The 20,465-nt window shown below is 36.5% G+C and overlaps 3 protein-coding genes across 7 annotated transcripts; 1 reads left to right on the top strand and 2 right to left on the bottom strand.

The window, feature by feature from the left end:
- The first annotated feature begins 678 nt into the window (after nt 1-678).
- On the top strand, nt 679-7,178 carry LOC140838434 (centromere/kinetochore protein zw10 homolog). 2 transcript variants are annotated; one of them, XM_073204727.1, is made up of 14 exons: nt 679-1,383; nt 1,778-1,915; nt 2,035-2,208; nt 2,353-2,520; nt 3,711-3,944; nt 4,017-4,163; nt 4,356-4,448; nt 4,560-4,655; nt 5,661-5,789; nt 5,909-5,986; nt 6,093-6,251; nt 6,335-6,485; nt 6,580-6,662; nt 6,913-7,178. In XM_073204727.1, exons 1-14 carry the CDS (start codon nt 835-837, stop codon nt 7,000-7,002), a joined length of 2,289 nt encoding a protein of 762 aa, XP_073060828.1. In that variant the 5' UTR covers nt 679-834; the 3' UTR covers nt 7,003-7,178. The 2 variants fall into 2 exon arrangements, with proteins under 2 accessions (XP_073060828.1, XP_073060827.1); XM_073204726.1 differs by having other exon boundaries at nt 3,711-4,163.
- A 533-nt stretch (nt 7,179-7,711) lies between these two features.
- Nucleotides 7,712-11,834, bottom strand: LOC140838435 (protein disulfide isomerase-like 2-3). The gene is made up of 9 exons (XM_073204728.1): nt 11,651-11,834; nt 10,981-11,139; nt 10,367-10,480; nt 9,961-10,118; nt 9,605-9,704; nt 8,635-8,811; nt 8,398-8,543; nt 8,118-8,264; nt 7,712-8,039 (listed from the first exon to the last, which is right to left on the bottom strand). Exons 1-9 carry the CDS (start codon nt 11,828-11,830, stop codon nt 7,883-7,885), a joined length of 1,338 nt encoding a protein of 445 aa, XP_073060829.1. The 5' UTR covers nt 11,831-11,834; the 3' UTR covers nt 7,712-7,882.
- An 865-nt stretch (nt 11,835-12,699) lies between these two features.
- On the bottom strand, nt 12,700-18,616 carry LOC140838437 (uncharacterized). 4 transcript variants are annotated; one of them, XM_073204731.1, is made up of 10 exons: nt 18,384-18,616; nt 18,206-18,303; nt 16,714-16,855; nt 16,325-16,621; nt 16,092-16,239; nt 14,876-15,841; nt 14,501-14,739; nt 14,347-14,420; nt 13,408-13,516; nt 12,700-13,172 (listed from the first exon to the last, which is right to left on the bottom strand). In XM_073204731.1, the coding sequence occupies exons 2-10, from the start codon at nt 18,262-18,264 to the stop codon at nt 13,128-13,130; spliced, it is 2,079 nt and encodes a 692-aa protein (XP_073060832.1). In that variant the 5' UTR covers nt 18,265-18,303; nt 18,384-18,616; the 3' UTR covers nt 12,700-13,127. The 4 variants fall into 4 exon arrangements, with proteins under 4 accessions (XP_073060832.1, XP_073060831.1, XP_073060834.1 ...); XM_073204730.1 differs by having other exon boundaries at nt 18,399-18,615; XM_073204733.1 differs by lacking the exons at nt 18,206-18,303; nt 18,384-18,616 and adding an exon at nt 17,559-18,185 and having other exon boundaries at nt 16,325-16,616.
- Between the last annotated feature and the right edge of the window lie 1,849 nt (nt 18,617-20,465).

Genomic DNA, 20,465 nt, shown 5'->3' on the forward strand with positions numbered 1-20,465 from the left:
ATTTAGAATTAATTGAAAAAAAAATCATAAAAAGAAATGGTGATCAAAAGATTTGTCTTATATGTGCAAATCACTATAAGGCATATATGTACCCGGAAGAAACTTAAAAAGATGAAAGAGATCATCTATTCACGAAAAAATTACTATCGTGATTTTGATTAAATCTTGATGAAATATTACAACATAGAAGTTAATTCAATTAATATAGCGACTTTTTTCTATTGTAAGGAAGACGTTCAGGCTGTCTAGAGCTTTTTCATTTGTTTAGTGCATATCTTATAAGATCAGAAATACTGCTTAAAACCAAAAAGAACATATGGAAGATTCCACTTTTGGTCATAAATATCAAGTCAATAAATAATCACTCATTTTCAATATGATAATTTCTTTTATTATAGTAGGTTTTTTGTGAGACGGTTTCACGAATCTTTATCTGTGAGACGGTTCAAACCTATTGATATTCACAATTAAAAGTAATACTCTTAGAATAAAAAATAATATTTTTTCATGAATAATCCAAATAAGAGATCCGTCTCATAAAATACGATCTGTAAAACTATCTCACATAAGTTTTTATCCATTTATTAAGACTGTTTGTTATCCGAAATTAATAATTTTAAGTATTTTTCATTAAATTGGATAAATAACTTTTAAATATATACTGTGTCATCCTAACTTTTATGGGGGGCTAATTTGTTGTGGTGGACCATTTTCTCCTCCATCCCGGTCTTTTTGTCTACACACGCCGGCGGTGGACTCCTCCCTTCATTCGCGAGCGGCGGAAGGGAGATTTACTGTAATGTGAAAATAATTGAACGCAGTTGGACTCTTGTGATGGATGTTCTATACAACACCATCGACGTCCGTGATCTTTTATCATCATCGGACTCCCCGAATTCCCCCATTTCGGCGCCGGATCTCCGCCTCCTCATCTCCAGGCTTGATGCGCACTCACTCAGAATCAAATCAACGGTTCAAGCTTACCTCCTCTCCCACCAGGCTGACTTTGCCTCCCTCTTCTCCCAGTGCTCGGACGTCGTTTCAAGGTCCGAGAATCTCTCTTCTCAAGTGATTACCCTGCTCAATCTTATTTCTGATCAGCCAATTGAGTCCGATGTGGGGAAGATTATCGGAGAGATAGTGGAGAAGAGGCGAGAATTGGTGGAAAAGAGGGAAAGTTTGGAGCTTGTTGGGGTTGTTTTGGAATTAGACCAAAAGTTAGGTGTTGTTAGGAATAATGTCGAGAGTGGTAGGGTGGTTGAGGCTGCGGAGGGGTTAAGGGAGTTGAAACTGTTGCTCGGGGTGGGTAGAAACGATTTCGTCGAAGGTGGGCCCTTGGTGTATGGGATTGTCAGGAAGCACTGGACTGATTGTTTTGAAGAGGTAAAAGTTTCGTCCCTTTCTTTTCAATAAAATGGATTTTTAGTATGAATGAACTGAAGCCTTCGATCGCGACTACAAATTCTTCCGTTGAAGTTTGCAGTTATTCAGAGAATATGTGGACTTTGTCAAGGCAATCCAAATTAGATATTGAAAGAGTCTATGTGATGGGTGATTGTTCTGTCACGGCCTTAATTCTGACTTAATTGAGATTCTCTTATTACTAAGTGGATTGAGTGTGGTGCTTAATAAGTAGGTGATGTACTTGTCTTTCCACATATTTACTAGTTTTATAATTTGATGGAATTCTAGTGCAGATATTGGGACCATTGTGAGTAATACATCGTAATTACTGAATTATATAGATTGTTCTTTATGGGAATTGATTTGAATGTAGATTCAAGATCTGCTTTCGAGGTTCGTGGAGAATGCTGTGAGATTTGAGCAGGAAGGCAACACAGTTCATATTAAGAGTCGAGCATCTGTGAATGGGATTGATGAGCTCGAGCTTTATACTATATTAGAGGCGATGGATGTGAGTTTACTTTTAATTGTGTTCTAATTCAAACCTGGTTTAGATTCTGGAAGCATTGTCAGTTTCCTTTCTAATTGACATTTATTAGAGATGTTTCAGCATGCGAGTTGTTTTTGTAGGCAGCTGAAATTCTGGATTATGGCCTTGCAAAAGTCGCAGATTTGATTATTAAACATACTATCACTCCTGTAGTGAGTGCCAGGGCTACTCCTTCATTAATAGAAGATACAGATCAAGACTTGGATCGAATACCCGAGGCAGTACTGAAAATCGTCCCTTCTTCTAATCCTGAGGCACGTTCGCTACTTTTGTAGTCATGAATAATGTTTACAGATATTATGGAAATCTATTTTACCGGCACACTTCATTGAAAGGAATATCTGCTAATAGTTTTGAAACTCACTTTTGTTGTGTGCATCCATACAATCTTCATTCAGTCACTGGGAACCAAGGTGGATGGTGAAGCTATGTACTCTAACATTGTCCAAATTCTTAAATTCATCAACAAATTCTTGTGCTTTCAAAATGGTTCTTGGATGCGCTCTTTTGGAAGATTGACCTGGCCAAGGATGTCCAATCAGATAATTTCAAATTTCCTTTCCAAGGTTTGTTATAAATATTCTGGATATTTTTTTTTATAGAAGTTAGTTGTTTGGAGGAATTGCGAGGGATGGGGCACGACAAGCTGAAAATCTCTTTATCCTTCTGGAAGTGCCAATCACAAGCTTAAGTCGAGGAAGAATGAACTTTCTAAATTTTTTAAAACACTCATTACATCAAACGGCTAGCGATTAATTTCGTATTAGCTGAAAAAACCCGCCTGATTTCTAAAAATTGCGAAGACCCTTTCCGAGGGGTTGAATTCAGGACAAAAGGCAAGATAATTGTTTTCAACATCATGGCAGTTTTAGCATGAGAAGTTATGAAGTTGATATCTGTTCCTGAATGGTGAGAGTATTTGTTTTTATTAGGAATTAGATACCTACTTATCACCATTACTAGTGATGTTGTTTTTATCTGACACTGTTATCCTTTTTAGTAACATAATCAATCTTTGAAGGAGAATAGTTTCAATATCGTGCTCTAAGTGATAGAATAGTTGTGAAGGTCACTGTTTTCAAGTATAAGAAGTCTTTAAGTTGATATTTTTTGCTGGACTGCCAAGGAGCCGTTATTTGTTTCTCCAAGTTATTTGATTTACTTTCTTTGTGTATTTCTAATTCTTTTGGAATGAGATTCCTCTTTTATTACCATTGCCTGTATTATGTGGTGGTTTGTAATGCCAATATTTTATCATTCTCAATCTCTGCATGGGGTTAACTACTTCACAACCAGCCAACCGTAGAATTGTAATGTCGATGCGGTTCACTACACACTGATAGTTTATGTTTATGTGCCCTGGATTGTCTGCTTCATAACCAACCACCATTAGAATTATACCATCGATGTGATTGTCTAATCGTTACAATAAGACACTTTGTTTGAATCGGCAAAGACTAAAGATGGTCTTAAGTTATCAACCAGACGTGATTGCTATTATTGTTGGAAAGAAAAGTCCAAACATGTTTTTATTTCATCACACTTTAGCTTAATTTAACCGTGTTCCTTTGCTAATAATGTGATGTATGTTGGAGCTGCTAGAATTAATCAATCCATGCTAGGCTAGTAAAGTTTGAATCTGTTTGTGCTTATGTAATTTCGTTTCATCTAAAATAAAACAACCATTTTCTCTTTGAGCGCTATTAATTTCAGACACTCTTTAATCATGTTACCTTTCAACATTTCTCGAGTTCAGGTTGTACCAGATGACCCCTCCAATCTGGGCGAGTTTCAAGAGATTATAAAACTTACAACTGGTTTTGAATCAGCTTTAAAGGAACTTCTGTTCATTTCTCCATCTGATGTCAAAGACGAGAAGCTGAGCAAATTTACCAACAATATTGAGGTCCACTTTGCATCAAGAAAAAAAGTTCAGATTTTGGCCAAGGCTAGGAACATGCTTTTGCAATCTACTTTCAGCCTTTCTCAAGTGAGTTCACAATTGAAATCTTTCTTGCTCTCCATTTTGTCCCCTCACTCAGCTAGCTTATTTCCCTTACAGGACTATATAACAAAAATATCGGGGTTGAATAAGGAAGAAATTGCCGGGGCTTTCAGTAATCATGTTGTGTTACTGTTCTCATCTGAGAAATGTGTGGTGTCGGAAGCAGCTAAAGAACTAATGGATCTTGTGCACCAAACACTTAAGGTCAGCTTCGTGCAAGAAAATATTAGATCTCCTAGGCTTTTTGTGTGCGTGCGTGCGTGTGTGGTTTCTTTTCTCACTTGGGACCTGATCACCTGACCCTGGTATCTAGTTTTGGCATTATTTGATTTTCCTACGCAGACACTCACACGCATAAGCTGAAATACGTGATTGCGATTTAGATTTGTTATGCAGAATGTTTGCTTGTTACCTCCAAAAGTGGGTTTGGAATTTTATCAGACTGCTAGAAATGCGCTGGTTCTTTATGAAGCTATCGTTCCAGTGAAGGTTGGTGCACAAGGCATTTCTGTATTTCTTGTTTGCTAGATTTTGTTACGTTGTGCTATTCCATCATTGACAATTAACAGCAAATTTTTTTTTTGGGTGGGATTTCTGAAGCTCGAAAGGCAGCTTGATTCCATAAACCAGGCTGCTGTTCTCATTCACAATGATTGTCTCTACCTATCTCAGGAGATTCTTGGACTTGCTTTCGAGGTATGCATCAATGTTCTTCTGTAATTAACCCTTCCCCCTCTTACTAAGACTGAAGCATTTCACTACTTCATGCATGCTCCACTTGTTATTACGTTTCTTTAATATTACTGATGTGATGAACCAAATATCAGAATGCTGAATGGTATAAATAAGAGGTCGACTCTTTTGTGTCTTTAAATTTATTCTCGTCATGTCAGAGATGAAATGTATCATGTTATAGCTAATTGTTAAAGGCACAGCAAGTTGCAAACCTGCAGCATTTTTTAAGATGAGGTGCCATAGCCTTGGATGCTTCTTGTGTCTGGTTCAACAATTTTTTGTTATTGTGGGATCTCCAAATTGAAATAAAGGGTGCGATAATTATTCCAAACTTCTCACTTCACTTTTGCCTTAATTAGTTGTTTTTGTTTCTATAGTAAAATAAACTGTCTCCACGTTTTTAAATGCCTTCACAATAATCATTTTCGATCAGAAGATTGACGGGCAAATTGCATTGAGCACTCTTGTGAAAACTTAAAAAAAACATGAAACCCCCTATGTATGATCAATGGTCTTTTGATCCCGTGTTCTTAAAAATCAAACTTATAACTCTTAGCGAAATGGGCAAATTTGTGAGATTTTTAAAACTATTAGGTTTTAAAATATCATTGATTTTCTATAATGGATTATGGGTTTTTTGGGTTTTCACGAGGGCCTAAATGCTATTTGCCCGAAGATTGGCATTTGATGTGTTGGGATTATGATAAGATTTCATGCTTGCTGTTAATTAATTTGCAAGGAGTTCCACTGTGATCTTTTTTGTTGGTGCAACCAAAATCTAGTTTCCAAGTTCTATTCCTTAATGAAATACCTTTGCTTGGTTGATGATTAAAAAATTAAAGTAGTTTGGAAATTGCTGAATATAACTAGTTGAATGGCATGTCATCAGGATTCTTTATTATTTCAGTTAAGAGTTTTATATTTGTGTAATATACAGTCACCTCTTGTCTTACTCTAATTATGCAGTATCGTCCATACTTTCCTAGTTCTGTGAAAGAAGTTGCTGTATTTGTTGATTTGGCTCCAAGATTTCAACTTTTGGCGGAAGATGTTTTACAGAGACAAATTCAACTTGTTATGCATAACTTAAAGCAGGTCAGCTGTCAAAACATTAAAATTGCATAGATATTTATTTATTAGCTTGGTTGTGTGCATATTTGCAATGGTAGACTTTTTTTTAATCTGCTTAGTCTGCGACTTCGTGGATGTTCTAGGCCATTGACGGAGCTAATGGATTCCATAATACACACCAGATGAAACAATTTGAGTCTGCCAAGTTTTGTATTGACCAGGTATAATCAAGAGTTGATGGTTCTTCTATCCTCCTGGTTATCTTTCTTTTCTTTTTGCTTCCTATTTAAAGTTACAAGGATGAGATGTTACCTGATACTTTATCAGGTTTCTTTCATAATTGAGAAAGTACATATCATCTGGGAACCTCTGATGCTTCCTTCAGTTTATGAAAAAAGTATGATTATGATTCTAAAGGCGGTCTTTTTGAAGATTTCTAAAGAGATACTCCTTCTAGATGATATGGCAGCAGAAGAAACATTGCAGGTGCAAAAAATAATAGTTTTGTGGAAACTTTAGTTGCCAGGTGTTATAAGTTAATGTTTCTTCTCTCCCCTTCTTTAACACAGCTTCAGGGATTGATCCATTTGCTGTTTGAGCATCTTTCATCTTTACTGGAGTCCTTATTGGCTGTTGACCAAAGAGGGAAGTCACTTGAATCCCAGAGAGACAACCTTGATGATTTTGTACTCTCTGTGCGGAAGTTGCGGAAATTGGCAGGTATCATTTTGCTATTTTAATCTTCACTCTTAGGAATAGTTGATTATCTTTTTGCTCGGGGACCTTATTTGTACGATGTATCCAATTTCATTAGAACTTTTGGACATGCCTTTGAAGTCAATTACCATGGCTTGGGAGAGTGGTGAATTAGCTGATTGCAGTTTCACGGTATCAGAGGTATGAAAAGTTTAAGAGGTGCATGTAAATATCTTTAGAATTTCCCAATTAAGGAATTTTTCAGAAATAGAAATCTCTACCATGTAAAATCAGAGGTTTTACAAGTAGAAAAATGTGACAATGAAATGAACAACGAATGTAAATCGATTTAATTTTGGGGGAAATTGATGAAGTAGCGTCCTGTCTCCTTTTGTATGTGAAGAATCATGTCGACAACTCATTGTCATTGACCAGCTCTTCTCAATTGCAGGTGGAAGATTTCATTAGAGCCATCTTTACAGATTCACCGTTGAGAAAAGAATGCTTATTCCGAATCGAAAATTCAAATGTCAGAGTATAGGGACACAATAGAAAAGGCTCTGTAGATGTATACGTAGCTGTAGCAAACAAATATATGAGTTTTACCAGGCTTCGTACAGCAGTTGAATCTGAGTGCTAATTAGCGTGAGTCGTGACTCCTCTGTTTCTCTTCTTTTGCTCAAGTACAATTTGTTAGATGAGTTACTATTAGATTATCGTTTTGACAAAGTGAGGCACAGTTTTCGACATAGAATAAGGTAAAAATATGATCCATTTTCAGGAAGTTGTAGACCTGCTTTTTTTCTTACGTTTAGAAAGAATTTGTGGGGTTGGATTAGGTGTGGACTGTGGAGGCTGTGATTGACTAATCTGAACTCTGTTGGTCTGTAGCTTACCGTTTTGTTAATTGTTTTATAATTAATGTTCAGAAAGTGCTTGACTTGACTCTGGACATAAAATGGTGAAACGCATGGATAAGCCCTCGACTTCTTGGTTTCTTAACATGGGATGTCGGATGGAATGAGTCTGATGGTATTTTATTACTTGGTTCTACTTATTAATACGAGGAAAAGTTGCGTTTCTATCACCGAAAATATGTCTAAATTACATGGGCCTCCCAAGGCTGCTAGAGTTGGAAAACCATATAAGTTTGCTGAACAAAGGTTATTCATAACTACCAGATTCTAATATTTGGTTTAGCTAGTACGCTGTTTGTGTGTGTCCCCATCTAAGTTTGCTTTAGAAGAGAGTCCAGGAACCTTCCCTTTTTTAGAGGAAAAAGAGTTCTATAACTGAAGCTTGCCAAGTTTTTAATGGCAATTCGCGGACTGACTCACAGCAAGTGCAATACATTACAACTCACATCACCAAGCAGCTTTTTATCAAAATCGTACTTCCTCTGTATGCAGTGAGCACTGTATTTAATCCTCAGTTGCCATCAGTTCTTCGAGGGAGAATTCGTCTTCTTCAATAACTTCCACATCTTTGCCATCCCATGCTTCAGTCTTCACAATCGTCGGGTCACCTTGCATAGGCAGATTGCCCTTTCCACCACGTCCCGCTTCTTTGACAAACTCTCTGAGAAAATGAAAGAACATAAACCCAATTCACAGGAGCGAGGAAATAAAGAGGGGGGTAGATTCAACAAATGCTTACATAATATGGTCAGGCTCGAATGCACTTTTCAGAGGAGCATATACTTTCTTCTTTAGATTCAGGGCTACCATAGCTGGATATCCGTAGCCACCAACTCCAACATGCTTCTCAAGATCTGGCTGCTTACCGGAAGCAGCCCAAACATAACTGCAGCATCGGTGAAAACGCTAGTTTTGGTTAAGTTTGCAATAAGCTACAAGTTTTAGATATATTTTTCATGCATTCTTCAATAAAACATAGAAAGGTATCAATAAAACATAGAAAGGTATTTTTTTCTTGCCTGTAAGGGCTCTTTCTAAATTTCTCTGCGACTGACAACAAAAGATCAAGGTACTTATTTCTACCCTCAGCTTTGGAATCCAGTATGTCAGGGAGGAAGGCAACAAAGCAGATGGCAGCCGTGCCACATTTCTCTTCCATAACATCCTAAAGAGGATAATGCTGAAGTTCTTTGAGTAGCATGAACTTCAAAAGAGTGCAAAAAAGGAAAATGTTTAGGGACAAAAAGATAGATAACCAGACTAATCAATTCAGTCACTTCAGGAGGAGCAGCATTTGCTTCCAGCTGCTCCAAGGCAAATGATTCAATTGCTGGGGCTGATCTTGCACCTTCATATGGGAAGGGGCTGTCTTTGTCAGCACCAAACACCAAGATTGTTGGAAATCCTTGTACGTTATATCTGCCCATCAAAGACTGGAAACTCTTACGGGTTAGAGATGTGCTGCTTAATGACTTGTAACATTAAAGTGCAAGTCAAAATTGAGTTGTCTTTATCATAGTCCCTATATTACAAGGATCGACGATGCATAATGAATGAGCACAAATGTACAACAGTACAAGTACATTGACAGCAGTGATGATTAAGGATAACCAGCTTCAGTGTTTCACTAACTTATAGTTGATATTAATGATATACAAAGCAAACCATAACATTCAAGTGCCAGCCAGATATTAAATTCATTGATGCCAAATGGATTGGTGAGCTTAACGATTATTTCACAGGCACGTGTAATGTTTGATATGACTTAAATTCATATGTGAACTAATTTCAAATGCTACAGGTTAAGGAGTGAATGTATAAAAATTCATTTTCTACTCCTTATTTTGATTGCATGTGCTTGTCATGTTCAATGATTTATGCTTCTAGCTTTTAATTGCTGCTTCTTTTAATTTGAAAATAGATAGAGATCTTGAACTACAATATTGAAATCACGATCACCCCGGTAAAATTTGACCAAAGTTTACCATTCCAAAATCCAAACCTTTGGATAGATAATCTGCTAATCACAAATTCTGGCCTAGATATACTCAATGGCCAATATAGGGAGCGGAGCATAATAAACAACATTGCGATTATCTTTAACCTAAATACGGAAAGGCACATGCTGGATGCGGCCATCAACAACGTTGTGATTATCTTTAACTTAAATATGAAAAAGAATATGAGGCAAACAATATCACTATTGAGTAGCGTCTTGAAACTTACCTTATCTGCATCACAGTCCACATGACCCAATTTCACCTGGGCCTTGAGATTCCTGGCTGCTTTCTTCCACTCGGGAGCAAGCTTCTTGCAGTGTCCGCACCTCATTGTAAGAGAATGGATCAAAAGCCAAAAAGTTTTAACTCAAAATATTCATAACAGTACAATAGTAATTAACTTTGACCACCAGGGTGAGAAACATCAGTATAAAAACAACTGATTCGTAAAATAAATGACAAGGAATATACTCCAATATACATAGCTATAGCAATTTAGTTTATTGCCCAGTCAAGCGTGTACTGTAATGGCAGGCATTCCACATAGCCAATCAACCTACCAACTTAAATGGATTGACTTACCAAGGGGCAAAGAACTCCACAATCCATAGTTCTTTGCTTTTAAGTACCAATTCGTCAAAATTACGCGAATTCAGTTCGACTGACTCACTGGGTTCTGTCTTTTGACTTGATCCCCCTGTTGACTTCCCATCCAGGCGTTCCTTCAAAAGCGTTTTGATCTGTATTAAAATAAAATATCACAAAATATCACAAAACCTTGACACCTGAAAAATCATATGATTATCTTGCAAATTTAGTTCAAATAGCAGGTGGCCGTCGAGGAGAAAAAAAGATGCATGATATTTTCCCTATGGATTCTTCTATGCTGATAGCATTATACTGCTTCCAGTAAAAGGGAAAAATGGAAGAGATCAATAAATACGAAAATTAATAATAAAATCATGAGTAGTTACAAGAGTCACTTTACCTGCTGCAGTGCAAATTCCGCAATGGACTTGACATCCCGAGCTCCTTGGTAATCTACAGGGGGTTTCCCCGGGGCAAAGACCTTTATAGTTGGAAAACCTCTAATTCCATATTCCTTTAGAACATGGAAAGGATGAAAGATCGCAACATCAGAGAAAACCAGGCTAATTTATGTTGATTTAGTGAGATCACAATATAATAATCAGCAATCAAGGGAGAAAATTAACATAGTTAGCAGAAAATAACTCAGGTAAAAACCTAGAGAAACAAAACAAAAGAAGTTTCATAGAGACAAAAACAGCAACAAAATCGTGTAGCTTATTCGGCGAGAACCGTCATGAGTCAGATAGCAAGTTGGAAAATAACAAAATTTGGTCTCCATTGCTTCATAGCCTAGCACTACAAATATGATTGGTATGGTTTGGAAGTAACATGGCATATTTTACCTGACGCACAAATTGTGAAATTGACATGCTCCTTAATAGACGGAATACTCAACTTTTTCTATTTTTAAAAATTAACCTTTGCTGACAAGGAGAAATATAGTTCCTCGTTAGTTGAAGTTCTTTAAATAAGCCACTAGCATAAAGACCATCACACTCAACAAGAAGGTACCTGAGCAAGTGACTTGTGAGCATCGGCATCCAGAGCGGCCACAGTTGCTACACCTTTCAGGACACTAGCCGCCTTCTCCCAAGTTGGTGTCAATTGTTGACAATGACCACACCAAGGTGCGAAGAACTCAACCAACACAATACGATTTGAATTTACAACCTGCATTACATTTATACCAATAATTTGTGAAAGTTTAAAACACGAGGTCGCTGGTCGAGACTCCACGTGATAGAAAAACTGAGTAAAAAGACCTAAAAATGGGATTTTGAAGGGTCTGAGCAAAAATCAACAACAAATCGTAAATGGGAATGAAAAATGACAAGCAGTTGACTGATCAAATTATCCGCGACTTCGGATCAAACCGCTTGTCAACCTTTGGTTCTGAAACGGTATAGAATTTCAAGCAAACTGTTCCAGATGAATTTAAATCCTTCCATTTCTCATATGATCCATCATTTTAATCACATTTCGTCGAAAAGAACCGCAAATGAAGAATTCCAAAATCCATCACAAAACCCTTCACTCTGAAGTCCAAACTCCTTAATTCCATCGACATAAACGAAGTCCCCCCAAAATACAGAAGCCGACTAAGCTGTCATATCATCACAATATCACAAACACACAATTCCGGACACACCAAATCACGCGTGAATCAGAGCATACTCTAGACCTTGGATTGGAAATTGTTTGGGTTCAACTGAAGAACGGGGGACGAAGGCCCGTACAATCCGTAAACGCCATTTGCAATCAGCTCCACTACAGAAAACAGTAACAACTGAATCAGTAGCGATTTATGCATTGTATTTGTTGGCTTGCTTCTGTTGTTAGCTCCCAAATGAAATTGAGACATGATTTCGGCTGAGTTAATTTTAGTGATCTTGCTACGTGTGTTGCGCCAATGGGGAAAAGACACGTCATCTTACAATTTTGATGATTTTTGCAGGTCTAATAGTATTTTGACCATTTCATTGAAATGTCATCCGATTTTTAGAAATTTGCATTTAAATCTTATTAGTCTTTTTGGGGTAAATCACATCGGACAGTATAATATGAAACGATTATATTTTAATAAAAATAATTACAATATGCAAATTAATATGACTTTTAGTGTCTTTTTCTAGTCATAAAGATTTTGTTTCCTTTAATTGCTAAAAAAAAAAAAAGATTTTGTTTCCTTTAAATGCTAAAAAATAAAAGAGTTAAAAACAAAGAGTGGACGTAGAACATGGAACGAAGGACATAAAGTTGTATTTGAATTCAAGGATTTGAAGTTAAAAAATTTAAACACATAATAACAAATTTATTGATTTGTTTAAAGAAAATTATTTTACAATGAATTTGAAATTTACAACTAGTAATTACCTTTATATATAAAATTCATCTCAATATGAATTTATTTCAATTTTTTTCTTCAAATGCTGGCGGATAATTTCCCGCCAAAGGTAATGCAGCATGCCTTCCTAGCATGAATTCTACTAAATCCAAATCCTCTAACCACAATACTTAAAAAGAAAATGAAAAATCCAAACTACATTCTAGATATATATATTTACGATGTAAATACCACCTTAATATTAAGTGCTAACTAATTTTAACGTGATGATATGCTTTTCTATTTGATACATTTAAGATACTAAAGAGAAATATCTCCAACATTAAAAATTTAAATACGTATACAAGATAATGAACACACTTCAAGAAAGATAATTACACAGTAACTGAACAGCCAACCAATAATATATATTTATTCATAACTGCGTCCATCTATGGTATAAGTACAAGGAAGTCCTAAATAGAAATGTCACTACTGTTAATTTAAATACATATACATGATAATGAATACACATCAGTAAAAATGATTACACAGTAACTGCTGTGAGAGGAATGAAGAGAGAAGCCTACAGTTATCGGGAAATTTCTACTCCGGCCGGAAAAAATCTTGACGACGACACCAGGAATTGAGAAATTGAATGGTGAAAATAAAAAGGTATTACCTTTATGTAATCTACTATGTACTCATCGCTAACAGACTACAGAAATTATTCACTCTTTGATCTCTGGGGAGCAGCCATTCATGTGTACAGATGATACTAGCCGGTGTAAATGTTTGTTTATCCCTTTAAAAACCTTCGTGTGAGTCAATTAAACTACTTGGACTTCATTTTGTGATGAGTAGCTTTCCAACCTCTAGGCTGTAAAAAAAAAAACCACGAGTGAAAATTGATGTCAGATAGCCCAACGTCTACTTGGTCATTCTAATGGGGATAGGTGTCAGCTAAAAATTTTGGAGGAGCATTGTCCATCAGACGAAATCCAGTAGGGTGCTTGCATGCCAACATAAAAGTTTTTTGGTGGGGTGTGTTGAGTGACTAACCCCTCCAGTGAAACAAGTATGAAAAAACGATGGCATTTCACGGAACGACTTACAGTTGTTTGAGCTTCAGAAGTCCATTGGTTGGGACATTTTTCTTCACACTGTACTTTCATGGAAGCATGTGGCAATTTTTGAATGAATTCCATGCTATGATTATAGATGCTGTTATAAAATCCATTGAGACAAGTTCAAAATGTAAGGTTATTGACAAAGATCCAAAAAGAGTACAAATAAATCCAGGAACGGAAAAGGTATGTACACAAGTTAATCAACATAAAGAGAAATAACAAATCAGCTGTAAGCTACCCTAAAAGCTCGAGCTATTTCGACTCAACTCACCTATAAAAATAATCAAACACCATCAAAGAAGAAGTTATTGTATCAATAGAGATTTGTTAATCATACACGGGAAAACTTTCTCCACATGACTTTAAGATGACATATGTACTTTATCATAATAACTTCTTTGCTTAGTTGTATAACAATGCACTAAAAAACACAAGTATCTGGATTAAGACAAATCCATTCGACTACATCATTTACGGTGTCTAAAGCCAAGTCAAACTTTCAAGGTGATTTACGCCCCTCCCACGTATGCCTGGAATGCCCTAGTACATGATACTTATAGGCTCCTATGGGGAATACTAGCTTTATTTTAACCTTCTCCCCCACACACGCCACTATCTCAATGGTGTTTCAGCTTTTATTTTGACCAAGAGAATGAGACATAAGAACGAACCACTCTCCACATTAGTCATTCATTCACATCACCTTTCGACACAAAGTTAAGATGACACTTTGCTGTACCATCATCATTATCAACATTTGTTGCTGTCTTTGAATGGACTATTATGGGATCTAAAACCGGTAAGTGTATCCACCTTCCACGACATTCATAACTTTCAGAAGGCCATTAAGGTACTGTCCACAAACTGCGCAACCAACTTGTTTATAACTGGAAATAGCTGATAGCCAATACACTGAAATCATACCTTAGGCGATGTCTGTTGCATATAGTGAAGAAGGCCACTAAACCGTTGAGAATACTTCGCAGAGCACGAAAAATCTGAAATGAAAAAATAGATGATTAAGCAACATACATGTGAATGTAATTAGCTGGTGAAATTTTACAATAAACATTGAAACCTGGGAGAAAAGGTCATTCCAGAGAGAACGGAACATTGAAACCTCATATGAGCTAACTGTTGACTCAACACCTCTGCTAAACTGAAAGATGCTGCTCACAAACAGCCATAGATCGCCAACCATTTCATACATACATGTACATAACACCGTCAAAAGGCTACAGAATCCAAGAACCAGCCGAAATGGAGTATAAAGTATTTCCCCCAAAATCCAGAAAATAGGGTATAGAATAGATGTTGCTGCAATCAATACAATGCATAAAAAATAAGTAATACAATATATAAAAAATAAGATATCAAACATAATCAGACACTGCATCCAAAAGAATATTTATGACATGTTTGTCTCAAGAGTCAAGTCAGTCGGTTTACTTACCAACAGTCCATAGCATCACTACGAGATACCATATTGGAAGCAGTAGAATATCTATAATATCACTTATCATTGTGAAAGAAGACTCAACAACCATCCAAGTTATGGAGAAGGTACTCTCCGCCAGTTCTACAAACACACTCCAGAGAGGAAGAAATAAATCCAAGAACTCAGAAAAAGGTCCAGTCATTGGTTCTGTGAAAACAGAAAGAAATGACCGTACAGCTCGCATAACCATTAGAAACCACTTAACGGCCTTCTGAAAATTATGAAAAAATAACATTGTTCCCAAGTACTTAATTCTTGAAATCATTTCCCATGTTTCAATCCAATCAAAAAGAGGTCCAAACAAATGAGATGCTGTTGTTTTAAGCAGAGGCACATTTTTGTACAAATCGTAGAATCCAATTAGGACAGTGATAATTGAGATCAGCACATAAAAAGCTCTAGCCAAAGGGCACATCCATGGCCGATAAAGATGGCAAAACACTGGGTAAGACTGAAGAAAGAGTACCCAAGTTGGAAGTCCTGATTCAAGTAGAGTAAGTAACCGCAAATCCGACATAATTATCTCCTTTAGCTTGAAAGGGAGATCATGATCATTGAACCGAAGCAAAATCAACACATCCCTGTAAATGGTAGGCCCGTTAATCTCTTCATGGTCACTTTCATCAGATGTCTGGGAGTATATTTCCACAGTTTCAGCATCTGCTTCTTCAGAATATATATTGTACTCAGTGTCAAAAAGGATGGACTTCATTACTTTCCTTCGTTTGTAAGGGCCATCGGGAGGAGGGGGTGTACGTAATCTGTTGGTGCTATTGTCTGTTGTTGCTGGATAAACACTGAAACTGCTACTTGAACTGCAGGGAGATTCATCCCCAGCACACCTAATATCACCAATACTGCCATCAATATCAGCCTTGGTAGTCCTTGGAAAACTTTCTTGAGCATCATGGAAAACCTCCCCTGCAACAATCTTGATTTCAGTAAAACTTAAAAAGATAATGTGCAATCCGGAAAAAATTAAAAGTTACGTGAATTACAAAGCCATAACTGAGCAGTCAAATCACATTAAGCAATCTATAATTATACAGAAGCCAAAGCAAGATCCTTTTCAGCTTACTGTAATAGTGCACAGGTATCTAAACCTGAAGTTTTCTATATTAAGAATAGAGTGAACAAAGAAAATGGAAAATTCTCTTTAAGAAAAGCGTACCTGATGCAGCATCCAAATAATCATTCAACAGAATCTGTTCACTCCTTGTTCCCTGGAACCACGAAGATACGCATTTCACAGCTTGTGCTATACTGTCAAATTCCCATCTTCTCATCATTTTAGCCTCTATGGCAAGTGATGTATCAGTCTGAACAAAACACGCCACAATAATACTCAAAATGTACACTAAAAGGCAAGCACTACATATATGAATCACTGAGATCACTGACTACCTGTAGCTCATTCAGATAATTTATACCGCGTATATCACTCCACGAAACCTCAAATACAATAAAGCCATACAAGGTTCTATGCAACTTGCTGTTCGCTATCAAAGAGTTCCTCAGCTTCTTTACAGGTAACAGAGCTCTCTTCTGTGATTGTGTCACGGTATTAATCAATGAGAACCACCTTTTGAAGTTCCGCGACTTTCCTGTGTTTGATGTGGAAGAAGTCGGCGACTCTAAAAGTTCTCCAGTCATTTTTTTCTCCTTCCTCCCTCTAGTGTTTGCAAAGGGTGACAGTCTGGACTGAACAATATCCAAACAAACTACTTTTATAATTGTATATGATAAAAGTTTAAAGTTAAATCTTTCTCAAAACAGACAGATGTTTCAGAAACCTTGGTGACCATCAACTGCCACAAATGTGTTGGCTTTGAAGCAAGGTCTTTCAACCAAGGTCGGTTGTCCACCAAAATATACAGTTTTCTGCTTTCAGGGGCCAGAAATAAGCTGAGATGTGAAAGGTAGGACTGCAAATCCCTGAGAACAAGTTGTAGCTGGCAATCAAACTTAAAATACATCATAGAAAATTATCTCTAGGTGCTTGAAGACATGGGAATGATTCACAAAAAAATATAAAAGATTTCTATCGTCGTATATAATTAAACAATATAATTCACGAAAAATATTCCAGCATGCTGAACTATATGGAACTGAGCATGTGCAGGGAAAACAGAGAAAATATGCTCAGCATGAAATTCAGATAGCGCACACATTTATCCACTAAAACCGGAATTGGATCAAGATGCCAATCCGTCCCAAGGAAAAAAAATAGATAACACTAATCAGACTTCCATAACCTCCTGGTACTTTATTTTTCCTAATTCAAGTTCGGTAAGCTTTAGCATCGAGGGCAGATTGTTTCCAATGGAAAATCTTTCCACTATAACATGATCCCAGAAAATGTCTCGTGGCATATAAACCCCTGAACATGTGGCCCTGTAATATGACCCAATACCAATCTAATTTCCCAAAATCTTTTGCCACTCTTAAGCAGATAGAAATTAAAGATTTCATCCAAGAAATTGCTCCAAAACTAACAAATGATCTTAGATTGAGTAGCATAGGAAAATTTGCATTCTCATCTCTTGTCATGACTTCACTCATTTACTTGTTAACAATGGGTTGGTTTCATTACTTTATCTCAGAGAAAGCTGTCCAAATGAGTGTTTTTAAATTTTACCATTCGAAGTCATTCCTTGTGACAGCTATCTAAGTGCAAAATCACGACCTAAGAATCGTCCTGCATTAGGGACTGTATCTCTCATTACTCTTCTCACAAAATCGAGCATACTGGAGAGGAAACACGGATACAACTTTAATAGGTCGACACCGAACAGACTCCTGTGCACTCGTCTGTTTGCATGTTTTGCTGACAATATGCAAAACCTATATAATCCATAAAACTTCGTGATCTAATATTTTAAAGAGCAATTAAAATGAGAGCAATTGTTCACATCCTCAGTAAAACCTATCTGCAACCATGTCAACGCTTCAGTACAACTGCAAATGTCAACAAAAGTCATGTTTGCAAAAACTATCTGCAAGCATGTCCACTCCTCAGGTACCTCTGCAAATGTCAACAAAACTCTTTCGGCAAGGCATTACACAACAACATACAAGGTCAAGCATCAAATCATTCCACCTACCGCAACTATAGCATCACGAAAAAATAATCTCATAAACAAGCACAGGTGTTAGCGCCGACGATACAGAGAATTTTGTATGTTACGCCGTCAACGGAGAAAGCAACCTCCATTCACACACAAAGAAGTTGACAACCAAAGCATTCCGACACCAAAGAAAACATAAAATAAACAAAAATCCTACCCAATTTGTAGGCTAGTCAACGGAAAGATGCAACGGCCCTTATCGTCGTCCTTCTCCATCAAAATGACACCTTAATCCCAGCTTCTCTCTCAAATTTCCTGCAGCCACAGTTCCATCAAGTGAATTACATTTCGAACAAATTCAACAAAAATGAAAATTTCCAACCAAAAAAACACACCAAATGCATGAATACCCGAGGAAACGTGCGATGATTGAAACTTATCAGCGGAATTCCATGAAAATTGCTGGATGCACATTCCAGAAAACAGAAACCACCGCCAAATGTCATTAAACAAATCAAAAATCGGAGCACGCGTATTGATCAGAGCGTGCATTAATATTCATTCAGAAAATAATACAGGCAAAAAGTGTATGTATAGAACCAATCATATACACGTCCACTGTGTGAGATTGTGTGTGTGACGGTGACGTGTGCGCTTCCACGATTGGGATATATATATATATATATATATATATATATATATATATATATATATATATATACACACACACACTCTCTACTTGGGCAGCATCAAATAAATATTCGGAAGCTTACAAATTAAGGCACACGGATATTTTACCTGCGCCTTCTTATTTTTATTGAAATAAAATAATAATTATTATAATTTTTTTTGGAATTTAGAGATGATAAATGTTTTATCATTTAATTTAAAATATTGATCTATGTCAATTTTTTATAATATGGTGAACCCTGATAAAAAAAAATTAATACGACAAGAATTCGAATCAAAATCTAAAAAAATGGGGATTAATGGATTGTGAATCCAAAATATATGATGACCATATAGTATTCTCATCTCCTTGACTTCCATTGATCATATCTTCAACATTCACCATCTTCTCTCTTTTTTCAATTTCCCATAGACGACGCCAATCGATGATACCAAAATTTTATTTCGAGCTCGGTTTGGAGAGCGAGTCTTCAAATCGTCACAGCTGATTGGTCCGGTCGGAATCCTGGGCTCTGCACAAATAGAAACAGGGTTATAGGGCACCAGAGAATTTTTCGGCTTAGCCCCTCCCATGCTTAAGTCAGTTCGTAGAACATACTTAAGGGCGTAATATAATAATGTTAAGTGAATAATAGAGTGTCTATGGATCAAACCGTATGCCAAGACCTGATATTTATAAAAGGGGGATGAGCTTTCCTGCTAGGGTAGAACTTCTTTGGAGATACGATCTTCCCTTGGGATAAAGGATTTCAAACACTAGAACTCTAGCTCGATGGCGGCTAGGACTCTATTCTTATCTTGTCTCGATTTACGTGTATCCCGCATTTATTGGGTCTCTTATCTTTTGATGAACATATCTTCGCCTTTCTTTTCCTTATTAGGGTCCAGAATTCCTGACCCCTGGATGGGCTCGGGATTGTGAGCTAGGGACTGTGGGTATAGCTCTCTATCCCTTTGATGGGCTGGGGTCCTGCAGAGGTGGGCCATATGTGCTAAACCTAGGGGTCATCAGGTAAATTTGAAAAATATCATTATTAATGTTAAATATCATAAATATGTGATAGTTGAGTTTGAAGTTTATGGTCTTAATTTTCTAAATACAAAAATATATTTGAACACATTAGAAATCCATTAATTCAAACAAAATTTGACGATTTTCTTCAATATTTCCCTTCTCATATTCTAATTACTATTATATTTTTTCTAGGGAGTGGTTCTCATGTGAGACCGTCTCACGGATCTTAATCTGTGAGACGGGTCAATCCTACCCATATTCACAATAAAAATAATACTCTTAGCATTAAAAGTAATACTTTTTAATGGATGACCCAAATAAGAGATCCATCTCACAAATACGACTCGTAAGACCGTCTCTCATAAGTTTTGCATTTTCTAGATATAATAAAAAAATGTATTTTCAACTCAAGGAACATTTTTTGTGCAACGAAAGACTTTATCCTGACATGTTTTAAATAATGGTGAAACACGGTTTTTTAGAATATGTTCAATGTTGGAAATTCTTGTTGTTGTCATTTCGTAACTTCTTTTCATTTTTTTTTTTTTTTTGGTAATTTTGAGATGAATTTAAAGGGAGAGTAATTATCTTATGAGATGATCTTACGAATTTTTATTTGTGAGACAGGTCAATCTTACCGATATTCACAATAAAAAATAATACTCTTAGCATAAAAAATTTTACTTTTTCATGGATGACCCAAATAAGATATCTGTCTCACAAAATACGACCCATGAGACCGCCTCATACAATTTTTTTCCTTAAAGGGATG

Source organism: Primulina eburnea, chromosome 8 (assembly GCF_022965805.1).
Source record: "Primulina eburnea isolate SZY01 chromosome 8, ASM2296580v1, whole genome shotgun sequence".
In the NCBI taxonomy this organism is placed as follows: domain Eukaryota; kingdom Viridiplantae; phylum Streptophyta; class Magnoliopsida; order Lamiales; family Gesneriaceae; genus Primulina; species Primulina eburnea.